Here is a 12,353-nt window from a genome sequence, read left to right as displayed (position 1 = left end):
TTATCTCAAGAATTCTAAGCCACTGAATAAACAAAACACCCCATAAGCGATAGCACATTGGGTGTGACGGGAGCAATTTCAAACCCCAAGAAATAGCACTAGTTAGTCACCGACAAAACAACCAGAAATATGATGTAATAGGTTGACTTGTGGTTTACTACAAGATTTTATACCCTAAAAGACGACCTATGTCTACTTCTATGGAGCGTTCCTCCCCTCCGTTCCCACGGAAACACCCAAGATCATGTTTACAGAACATAACAATAGTTAATGAGCCTGAGTATCCGGTATTTTTTTATGCAGCGAAAATAAGCACCTCAAACATCGTAAAAGAGCCCCCCCCCCCCCCAAGCTCACAGGTTTGTAATGTACGCTCCTCTCTCAAGCGACATAGAAATTTCGGTAATATAAATCAAATTTAATAAATCTTTGGCTTCTACATACTGGTTAAGACTTGCTTATTACCTTATTACATATTATTTTATAATTATATTGTTATTTTCGCGACGTCAAAATTTTGAGATGGCCATATTTCGCGACACTTTATTTTCGCGATTTTCCTATTTTCGTAAAAAACATCACTTTATTTTCGCGATTTTTGGATAATAAAATCAAGCTAAACAAGTGGAATTAAAATGTGCTGTAATCATCAAAACAAAAACAATCTGTAACAAAAAGATGCGTGGGCTAAATTTAGTTTTATAAAAATCGAATACAAGTCCAACTCGACCCCTTACCGTACTCTGTTATGCACATTACTATGACTAAATAGACAAGGTGTTTCCATAAAGCTTATTGAACGGCCAATTGTGTACCCACTTAATTTTCGCGCATCCTAATTCTCGCGTCACTTTATTTTCGCGAAATTATAATGACGCAAAAATTAAGTGTAATAAAGTAATGTCAAGAAACTGACTGAGACTAGAACAAATCTGCACTTTCGTTTGTTATATTTTTATAGTTATAGTTATTTTTATAGTTTTATAGTTAAAGAACGCCACTAATAAAAGCCTCCTATCTTTTGATAGTCCGGTCGCTTAGTGTTTCAATCTATACATAGCGAACAAAAGCACCAAACTTGGCATAAAGATAGCCAAGAGGATGCTAATTAATATTGAGACCGGTGCCCACCGGTACCACTTGAGGATTTTGTGTAATAACGGAATAAAAATGAGAAAAAAGCGTCCATCACGGGCTCCCTGTGGTGAAATTTAAAAGATCTTGTATTTCCAAAACTAAGGCGAAATATCTGATTGTTTTTTTTGGTAGGGGAATTATAACAGTATTTGTTAATATTTCAAAATAAAACTGTTGTCGGCTGCATTAAAATGACTTAGTTAAGAGAAAACGTTTCAAAGCTAGACCCAATCCCCCTCACGGTTATCCAAGATGGCGGCCTATATTGGCTATATTGGCACAGTATACGCTGTAAGTACCTCATAAAATCGCGTATTTTAGGTAAAAAAAGCTCATTCTTGATGTATCAAGGACTTACAATGTCTATAACCTACTAAATATGAAATTTTGTCTTGATTTTAAATGTATTTCTTTTAAATCTGCGATTAATCGCAATTATCGGGTATTTTGAAGTTGGCTAAATAAAAAGAGGTAGAGATGGATTTAATAAGAGGGCTTTGTAAGTGTCTGTCAACTAGACACCAAAGACCAATAAAATGCTTTAGATATGCCTCCTTAATCAAAGTTATTAGGTTGTGATTTTTTTCTTGAGAATATTAGATTATTTGGATGTTCTGCAAAAGAAACATCTTTGTAGGACCTCTTTGTCGCGCAAATAGTGCAAAATGGCACAGGAATTGTCACAAATTTGCGGTATTAATGCTCGAAAGCACTTTAAAAAAAAGCTGACTAGCAGAGGCACTACGAAAAAAACAGTGCTTATTGCTCCCTACCTGTGCATCATACTGATGAACGCACCAATAGAGGACTATTTTATTATCCTAAAGATGTCTTAACGATGACCTCAGGGATGGAAAGGGCCGTGGAGCATAAGAAAAGGAAAGGTCTCCAGGAAGCGAGAGAGGATGATAAAAAAGTATAGAGCTTTTGTCAGGCTTATAGAATATATTAACAGAATATATAAGTGGAGGCTTATATATTCTGGTACGTTCCTTTTTCTGATGTCCGAGCTCCACCATGTACATGAGACACGCTTGTGAGATTTTGGGAATGATAAATCCTTTAACCGTTTTCTACTAAAGGACAGAGTTTTCGAGGCTTTTCCTAAGGTGCGGATCAGTGATCGGCGGGCCGTTATTGTAAAAAAGGGAGTTATTCTGAAACAAACTGAAAGATAATTTTCAGAATGATGCGCGTACGCTAGCATGTGTCCAGGGTCCGCGGGGATTTCTTTTTCCAAACAGAGGATTTTTCCTTTCTTAGGGACGTTTTCTTCGAGGTGCCAAAGAAACGACGGTGCTATAAACAAGTGTTCAAAAACTCTAGTGTTGACGATACTAGCGGCAACCTTAAGATAGGACACGTTTAGCCCAAAACCTGACGTAAGCCAGAATTATTCTATTATTCTAACGATCAGAAGGTTTTATGAGCGCCATATATGTAGACGCCAGCCACCGCTGCCGATATATATTAGTTCGATATCTATTTTTTTACAAAATGAAAATATAAATCATGGAACGCTATTAGCTAGGGTTTTCGGCTTCATACGACCGAGTGGTTGGAAGTCAAGGGCGTCTGCCGGCTCCTCCGCTTTGACCCATAACTAGCATCGGGTAGAGCGAGGCTCTCGCCTCGGAAACAATTGTGATACTTTGATTTTAAAATTACATAGGGCCGTAACGAAAAGATAAACAAATGAACCTTTTTGTCATGGTATAATTTATCAACGCACAATAGGCTATGAAAAATCTCCCTCATCGGTAGCATATTTTTTCCTGCTGACGGGCCTATCAATTTCAGCCGCGCTGGTTAAATTAAAACTCTATAGCCCTTAATATAATACTTAGGGAACTTATTGAAAGAAAATTTCTGGGAAAATTCATGTGCACCACATTTGTGCTTATTTAATGAATAAAAATCAGTCATATTTGCATGTTAGCAAAAGCGATGTAAATAAAGCCGCATGGTTCCAGTAGGTTTTCCTTCTTCTTCAAATGTAGCTTTTTATAGCTATTTATATGTTGCTTGGCTCGAAATTCGATAGAATACAGCTGAAATGATAGAAATCGTTTTCAAATATGTGCATTTTGATCTTTTTTTTGTGTCTTGAAAAGGTATGAAAATCTTACCACAGGGTATCCGCAACACAAGATTTCTAAAAAAAATAATTGCTCTTGGGTCCGCAAATGGTACCGGTGGGCACCGGTCTCAATATTGATTACCATCATCTAGGCTATATTCATACCAATTTTGGTGCTTTTGTCCACTCTGTATAGACTGAACTTTTTTTGTGCGCTAAGCGACTCGACTATGAACGACTCCCCCTCGAAATTTCATTTATTTTCGGCACGCTTCCTTCAATGAGTCACTGTGCCTCCCCACCCTACCCCCCCTTTCTTGAGAAATGAATAATTTTTCCACGCACTCCGCATCCGGGTTTTTCCAAGTTGTAAACACCCTAGGAGATAAAAATAGCCGACGAATTCGGCGTTATTTGTTCAATCAAGGACTTTGATCATAGTGTTCTATTCTAGCAGCAGTCATTTTATAGTTTGGTAAGTATATAGTTTGTAGAATCAAACATGGCAATCAATATTTTTGAACCCCTTCCTAGATTATCTTTGTGGCTTTTATGTCGCTTTGAAATATCGTAATGTTTGTGGTCGACCATGGTCTATGGACTGTTTTTAGGCATCTTTATTTTGGATAGCTTAGAATATAAGCAATGTAGAATGTTTGTGTAGAGACTGCTGTTTGCTTTTGAATATTGTTCTTTGCCTGGCTCAATGTTGACTAAATGTTATTTTTTTCGTTTGCTCCTCCTCGCATAGATTAATTCAATATTGCCATCGACCATTATTAGTCAGTAGTAAATAAAGCAATGGTATTTTTAGTGCCTATGATTCATTTATTAGCTAAACTGTAGAATACAACGCCACATTCAAACTTATTTGCATTTCTATTGTATTTATTTGCATTTCCATTGTATTGCGCTGTTCTATAGAAATCAAGGTGCAAAGTGCGATAGTAATCACAAGTGTATTCCGCTTTAATTGACTTGCAGCAATGGGTGCTGAAGAGTCGATACCACTACCGGCACCACCTCCTGGGTTTGAGTACATGGTTGTTTATCTCACTCACTATGATAGAATAAGAGTCAACTTTGGCACTCAACAAGAGGTGGAAATCATCCGTCAAGCGATCCAGGATCATTGGTTCCGGGGTCTACAATCAGAGAAACTCAAATGTGGGTACTCAGTGACCTTTAAGCTTAATGGCATGCCTTTTGCTGTTGGAGGTACAAGTGAGGGGGCGGCAGGCGTAAGGCAGATGGTGGGCCAGATACTTCTCCGTCTCAATGCAGCAGGCTGGGACTTGATTCTCACTAGTGACCTGGGACGAATCTTTGATCTATCAACATTTTATTTTGTCAGGAGACAAGTTGAACCAATACAGTACCCACTATTGTGTATTGCATTTAGCTCCTATGATAAATTACAAGTCATCAATGGCTCACCTGACATGATAAATGTCATCAGAGGGGTTATCCAGTCAACATGGAGACGTGGTATCCAAGCTGATGGGTCTAAGGGCATATATCATGAATTCAAGCTAAGTGGGAACCCCTGGATAGGGACTGGAGATGAATCAGTGAACGCCCGACTTTTGACTAATAATATCCTTATAGCCCTAGCTCAGCGCCAGATGGTATTGCACTGCAATGCTAATCTTAAAAGTACAGCAGACACTCTCTTCTTCAAGTATGACCCCAATGTAATACCAGCACAAACTGCGAACCATTTTGTGATTAGTCTAAACAGGAATGATCGACTTAGGTTGATCAATGCCCCCCAGCCTATCATTGAGACAGTAAAGCAGATCTTATCACAGTACTGGAGCACAAGAGGGGGGATTCAGAAAGAACGCCAGTACCATGCATCCTGGGAGTTCAAGCTCTCAGGAACTCCTTGGTGGGCATGTGGTGACGAAGCAGTCATGAGCCGCTTTGTTATGTGTAAAATTCTTGAAGGGCTTCAATCACAAGGATGGCATGTCAGGGCAGCACTAGATATGTGTCGTCGTCAAAATGATAAGAGTGTCTTGGCTTTCTACCAGTCTCTTCCCAAGATTGCGCCGGTAGTGTGCTTGAGCTTCAATGACGAGTGCAAGATACGATTGATCAATGCACCACAAGAATTTGTTGGACTCTGTAGAGACATTATCCAGGCAAGATGGATAAAGGGTATTCGTGATGAAAAAGCTCTCAACACTCCATGTATGGCATACCAGTTCAAGTTGTTTGGCAATCCTTGGAGTGGCTATAGTATTGTTGATGGACTTCACATACGCAGCATGCTTTGTTTCATTCTCCAAATGCTTGCTTCTAGAGGATGGAAGCTTCTTATTTCTGCAGACATATCTGCCAAGTATGTCCACCGTGACAAAGCTCCCGATTACCCTTTAGATGTGCACAGCTGGTGGTTCACATATGCAACTGAACCACAACAGCAACACATAGCTGGAGGGTATGGGTTCACCTCCTCTCAGTATGGTTTTGCATCACCATCAGCTTCAGGCATGGAGTTTGCTCGTCCCCCAAGTTACGAGCCAGCAACAGAAAGCAATAAATAGGTTACTGTCAATCACTGGACAGTGCAAATAAGTTATGTAGAATATATATTTGGTTAATCATTATTGATTAGGTAATCTTGAGCAAGAGTTCTCTGACCTCAGTCATAATCTCTTTGCTTGGAGGACATCGTCTTGTTTTGAGGACAACGCTTTTGCTCTCCTTACCTCCACTCTTGCTACACCATGGCACATTCTTGACGCTTGTCTTGCCTGAACAAACCTAAATCTGATCCTGATTTCATGTATACGACCCAGTACCTCGCTGCTCTCTTTTGAGAGAGGTTGAAGCCACGCTTGATTCTCCTCTTCTTACCCCCGGTCGTTTAAAGTTCTTTTCTTTACAAGCAACTCGAGAGTGCTACTCGATCGATGATTAGCTCAGCATCTGGAACGCCGAAAAATACAAATTAGCCCTGGAGCTTCAAGTCTTAAAATTGAAAGCTAGCATGATTCCAGCAAAAGTTTTTGCAGAGGGGACTGATTCCCAAACTGCGACCACCTCAGCCAAACAGAGAAGGAAACAGATCATAGATTGGCCGCAGGAGTCCTGCACAGTGCAGTTAATCAGGAGTTTGATAAGCTGGAGATGTCCAACAACGTTGCATTTTATTTAGCAATGTATACTTACATAAACTAGGATGTACCTGCATAATCCAGGTCTTAGAGATTAAAAATGTCCAATGTTATTCACTTTTATTAAAAATAAAATAGTTTAACAGGCAAATCAACCTTTTTGTAGCTGGAATGCTGAATTGCAAAGGGCGCATGCAGACAAAATGTTGTTGATTCAGAGCAAAAGATACAATTAGGTACGCTCGGCTGAACACGGAGCGAAGCAAACTATTATTAACCTGCGAGGTTGAAAGTCTGCAAGGCTGTCATCGGCGCATAGTAATCTGTTATATAAATTAAACAAAAATAAGAGATTACTTACCTTGCTTCGAAAACTGATAGTTCTGAATTTTAAACCACGAAAAATTATGAAATCCGTATCGAATGCGCCGGTGACAGCCTCGCGCTATAAGTTGTTTGCTTCGCTCCCGTGTTCAGCCGAGCGTACCTAATTGTCCAACGGCGCCGGTCAAGGATTCAAATCGCTGCTTACTCGTTTTAAAAAAATGGCTAGCGCCCAGGGAAGATGATTTAGCTCGGATGTTTTGCCACATACCAAATGTTAGTGTACCCTGGCTTTATTCTGCGAGATAAAAATATTTCGTTTGTTGTATTTTCCTGGCGAATTCCGACGGTATTTGAGTGCTACCGAAATTGGCGCCTCCAACCTTGTTTCTTGGCGATGGAGTGCAGTCAGTGAGACCCTTTTGTTCAGAAAACATCTCTCCTCACAGCCTCACAGTAAGATCATCAATCTTCCTTCGTAAAAGAAGTCCTTTATATGTACTGTGTATCTAATAGATAAATTGTGCACAATTTTCTTGTACAATTGTTCCATTTGAATTAAATGTCACATGTTTTTTTACATTTTTGGTTGCCGTAGGGTATCAGTGATATCTGTTGCTGATTAACTAAACCTGTTCTTTACCTTGTAGTTTTATGCTGGCTGCTACAACATCCTACCGCAATAAAGAGGATGCGCTGAATTATGTGGCAGCAGGAGGTACATTATTTTACTTTCTGTTGATAGAATTTTATTTTTCTCTTTTCTAGATGTTTATACTGTTGCTGATCAAGCACCTAGTAGAGTGTGTTATCTTGCTAACTTGCTGCATGTTTGGCGTCTCAGCATCCACAGGAGCTATTTATAAACTATTTGGCATTTCAGCATCCACAGGAGCTATTTATAAACTATTTGGCATTTCAGCATCCTCAGGTGCTATTTATAAACTGTTTGGCATTTCAGCATCCTCAGGTGCTATTTATAAACTATTTGGCATTTCAGCATCCACAGGTGCTGTTTATAAACTGTTTGGCATTTCAGCATCCTCAGGTGCTATTTATAAACTATTTGGCATTTCAGCATCCTCAGGTGCTATTTATAAACTATTTGGCATTTCAGCATCCTCAGGTGCTATTCGTGAATTGTTTGGCATTTTAGCATCCACAGGTGCTATTTATAAACTGTTTGGCATTTCAGCATCCTCAGGTGCTATTTATAAACTGTTTGGCATTTCAGCATCCACAGGAGCTATTTAAAAACTATTTGGCATTTCAGCATCCACAGGAGCTATTTAAAAACTATTTGGCATTTTAGCCAAATAGTGACCACTAAAGCCAGGCTGATTCTGTTTTATTACATTCTTTAACTTATATTTAAATAACATCAATAGTAACAAAAACAACTCAATCTCAAAACTTGCTGGGACTCGCACAGTCTGTTACATCATAATTGTCGTAAATATGCATTGTATACTTAGTACATGCGGGCTTTTTCCATTATGTTCTCTTTTCTTCCCCGATGCAGTGTAGGAAGAGGTCCCCTCTTTAAACTCGTTTTGAATTTCGGGGCCTTAGCATCAGGGAGATTCAGGTTTGCTCGCTTGAATCATTCATCGGCGAAATGGCTTGAACAAAGAGCGGTGGCGCTTCCGATGGAGAACTCCTTCCGCTTAGTCCCGACGAATCGGGCCCATTTTTCATAATTTCCGGGTCTTTTGGAGATGCATGTATTGACACGTGTTGTATAGTGGTTGTTGGAGCAGCCCATGGCTGCGCAAGTACTGCCCGGTTTTTTTGACGAGTTTGCCGTCATTTTAAAACGAAGTTGCTATCGTTTTAAAACAATTTTGAGAAGCTGTACCAAGGTTGTGACGTCATAAGCCCGGCTTTGACCGAGCAAAACGCGAGACAGTTTGCAATGGCAAAACAACAACTTCGCGCGTGTTTTGTAAAAAAATGAAAAACCTTGGACGGGCTTTTTTTAGGTAACTGTCTACCTTAAAGCATCAATAAGTGGGAAAAAACAAGTTATTCTACAGTTCAGCCTTTCTTTAAGGCTTGTGAATACTTGGTTCTTTACCTCTTGCTTTTTGCTGGCTTTGTTTTAATGCCAACATGCAGATAAAGGTACATTCACCTGTGCTTAGCAAAGGAACCCTCTTTTATTCCAACAGGATGTGAATATGCCAGATGCATATGAGCGCCTTATTCTTGACGTCATGACTGGCAGTCAGGGAAACTTTGTGCGAAGGTATCTACCTCACCCTATTGACAAATTGAAGTTACCAGGGATTTTTTAAGTGTAAATATTTATAGTTCTTACTTTTTTCAGTGATGAGCTAGCTGAAGCTTGGCGAATATTTACTTCACTTCTTCATCAGATTGAGAGAGAGAAAATAAAACCAAAGCTCTATGAGTTTGGAAGGTATAACAAAAGTATATGTGCATGTCTTTCTTATAAACTGCAATGCTACTTAAAAGCTATTGTTGCCAGTTGAAGAAAGGTAAATATTTTCGCTTCTACGATTTAAAAATAATTTCAGCAACTTTCATAAGGTTATTAGAAATATAGAAACCCATGGGCAGTCAATAACGCCCCCTTCTTTATTGTCCCTTCCCTGCTAGTATTTATTATTCATTTTTAAGGGTTACAAATAGATATTATACTGTTTTGCATTGCAGTCGCGGACCTGCAGAGGCGGATGAACTAGTCAAAACGCATGGGTTCATCTACAGTGATAGCTACAAGTGGGAGAGAACTAGGACTGTGTCCTCCTCTATGTGAAGCCCGCCTGTGGCGATGTAAAGTATATAAATATTTCTCCTTGAATGATTGTATATTAGAATTGAATATGAAGGTCCCTGTATCTCAGGGTAGAACCATCTTTATTTGTAGTAAAAAATGTATGTTTGGAATGCATCAATGCAGTCCTATAATTACAACCACGTTCTCAGCTTGCAAACAACCCGCACTAGAACCCAAGATTTAGGATGCAAAACGTGTTGAGAATTTACCTGCTTTCGCAGTTCGTAGTATGGGTTGGGCCACTTAACTGTTTTCATTACTGTTTTTTTTTTTATTTGATTTGATCTCTAGTTTTTATTTTTTTAGAAAGCCCAGTACAACCAAATTCACCCAGTTTTTTGCACTTTTACGTTTTCTTATAAAACATTCCGTAGTTTATTTGCAATGATTGGTTCCTTTTTCCCTATGAGCAATGAGCAAGCTAACTTCTTTTGCAACTTTTAAAATAGCACATAGGAAGTCCTTTTTTTACTTGATCTAGTCTATACTCCATATGTGATTGTAATTGCCTAAGTGTAAATATTGCTATATTAGTACTGTAGTTGTTTATCGCTTGTATTGTCATTAAATAAAATGATAAAATATACATGATGGAAATCATTTGGTTAATTTTTTATTATCTCAAGAATTCTAAGCCACTGAATAAACAAAACACCCCATAAGAGATAGCACATTGGGTGTGACGGGAGCAATTTCAAACCCCAAGAAATAGAAATAGCACTAGTTAGTCACCGACAAAACAACCAGAAATATGATGTAATAGGTTGACTTGTGGTTTACTACAAAATTTCATACCCTAAAAGACCACCTATGTCTACTTCTATGGAGCGTTCCTCCCCTCCGTTCCCACGGAAACACCCAAGATCATGTTTACAGAACATAACAATTTTTTTTATGCAGCGAAAATAAGCACCTCAAACATCGTAAAAGAGCCCCCCCCCCCCCCCAAGCTCACAGGTTTGTAATGTACGCTCCTCTCTCAAGCGACATAGAAATTTCGGTAATATAAATCAAATTTAATAAATCTTTGGCTTCTACATACTGGTTAAGACTTGCTTATTACCTTATTACATATTACTTTATAATTATATTGTTATTTTCGCGACGTCAAAATTTTGAGATGGCCATATTTCGCGACACTTTATTTTCGCGATTTTCCTATTTTCGTAAAAAACAGATCACCATATTTTCGCGATTTTTGGATAATAAAATCAAGCTAAACAAGTGGAATTAAAATGTGATGTAATCATCAAAACAAAAACAATCTGTAACAAAAAGATGCGTGGGCTAAATTCAGTTTTATAAAAATCGAATACAAGTCCAACTCGACCCCTTACCGTACTCTGTTATGTACATTACTATGACTAAATAGACAAGGTGTTTCTATAAAGCTTATTGAACGGCCAATTGTGTACCCACTTAATTTTCGCGCATCCTAATTCTCGCGTCACTTTATTTTCGCGAAATTATAATGACGCAAAAATTAAGTGTAATAAAGTAATGTCAAGAAACTGACTGAGACTAGAACAAATCTGCACTTTCGTTTGTTATATTTTTATAGTTATAGTTATTTTTATAGTTTTATAGTTAAAGAACGCCACTAATAAAAGCCTCCTATCTTTTGATAGTCCGGTCGCTTAGTGTTTCAATCTATACATAGCGGACAAAAGCACCAAACTTGGCATAAAGATAGCCAAGAGGATGCTAATTAATATTGAGACCGGTGCCCACCGGTACCACTTGAGGATTTTGTGTAATAACGGAATAAAAATGAGAAAAAAGCGTCCATCACGGGCTCCCTGTGGTGAAATTTAAAAGATCTTGTATTTCCAAAACTAAGGCGAAATATCTGATTGTTTTTTTTTTGGTAGGGGAATTATAACAGTATTTGTTAATATTTCAAAATAAAACTGTTGTCGGCTGCATTAAAATGACTTAGTTAAGAGAAAACGTTTCAAAGCTAGACCCAATCCCCCTCACGGTTATCCAAGATGGCGGCCTATATTGGCTATATTGGCACAGTATACGCTGTAAGTACCTCATAAAATCGCTTATTTTAGGTAAAAAAAGCTCATTCTTGATGTATCAAGGACTTACAATGTCTATAACCTACTAAATATGAAATTTTGTCTTGATTTTAAATGTATTTCTTTTAAATCTGCGATTAATCGCAATTATCGGGTATTTTGAAGTTGGCTAAATAAAAAGAGGTAGAGATGGATTTAATAAGAGGGCTTTGTAAGTGTCTGTCAACTAGACACCAAAGACCAATAAAATGCTTTAGATATGCCTCCTTAATCAAAGTTATTAGGTTGTGATTTTTTTCTTGAGAATATTAGATTATTTGGATGTTCTGCAAAAGAAACATCTTTGTAGGACCTCTTTGTCGCGCAAATAGTGCAAAATGGCACAGGAATTGTCACAAATTTGCGGTATTAATGCTGGAAAGCACTTTGAAAAAAAGCTGACTAGCAGAGGCACTACGAAAAAAACAGTGCTTATTGCTCCCTACCTGTGCATCATACTGATGAACGCACCAATAGAGGACTATTTTATTATCCTAAAGATGTCTTAACGATGACCTCAGGGATGGAAAGGGCCGTGGAGCATAAGAAAAGGAAAGGTCTCCAGGAAGCGAGAGAGGATGATAAAAAAGTATAGAGCTTTTGTCAGGCTTATAGAATATATTAACAGAATATATAAGTGGAGGCTTATATATTCTGGTACGTTCCTTTTTCTGATGTCCGAGCTCCACCATGTACATGAGACACGCTTGTGAGATTTTGGGAATGATAAATCCTTTAACCGTTTTCTACTAAAGGACAGAGTTTTCGAGGCTTTTCCTAAGGTGCGGATCAGTGATCGGCGGGCCGTTATTGTAAAA

The 12,353-nt window shown here is 38.4% G+C and overlaps 1 protein-coding gene across 4 annotated transcripts; it reads left to right on the top strand.

Annotated features, from left to right (window-relative positions):
• Window positions 1–3,544: 3,544 nt before the first annotated feature.
• LOC5501260 (glucose-6-phosphate 1-dehydrogenase) lies at window positions 3,545–10,055 on the top strand. 4 transcript variants are annotated; one of them, XM_048724099.1, is made up of 5 exons: window positions 3,568–3,692; window positions 7,317–7,384; window positions 8,838–8,914; window positions 8,996–9,088; window positions 9,346–10,055. In XM_048724099.1, the coding sequence occupies exons 2-5, from the start codon at window positions 7,370–7,372 to the stop codon at window positions 9,446–9,448; spliced, it is 288 nt and encodes a 95-aa protein (XP_048580056.1). In that variant the 5' UTR covers window positions 3,568–3,692; window positions 7,317–7,369; the 3' UTR covers window positions 9,449–10,055. The 4 variants fall into 4 exon arrangements, with proteins under 4 accessions (XP_032225484.2, XP_048580053.1, XP_048580046.1 ...); XM_032369593.2 differs by lacking the exons at window positions 7,317–7,384; window positions 8,838–8,914; window positions 8,996–9,088; window positions 9,346–10,055 and adding an exon at window positions 4,202–6,493 and having other exon boundaries at window positions 3,545–3,692; XM_048724096.1 differs by lacking the exons at window positions 7,317–7,384; window positions 8,838–8,914; window positions 8,996–9,088; window positions 9,346–10,055 and adding an exon at window positions 4,572–6,493 and having other exon boundaries at window positions 3,552–3,692.
• The last annotated feature ends 2,298 nt before the right edge of the window (window positions 10,056–12,353 follow it).

The sequence above is a fragment of the Nematostella vectensis genome, chromosome 1 (genome assembly GCF_932526225.1).
Source record: "Nematostella vectensis chromosome 1, jaNemVect1.1, whole genome shotgun sequence".
NCBI classification, from domain to species: Eukaryota; Metazoa; Cnidaria; class Anthozoa; order Actiniaria; family Edwardsiidae; genus Nematostella; species Nematostella vectensis.
This window is presented reverse-complemented; position numbering and strand designations above follow the sequence as displayed.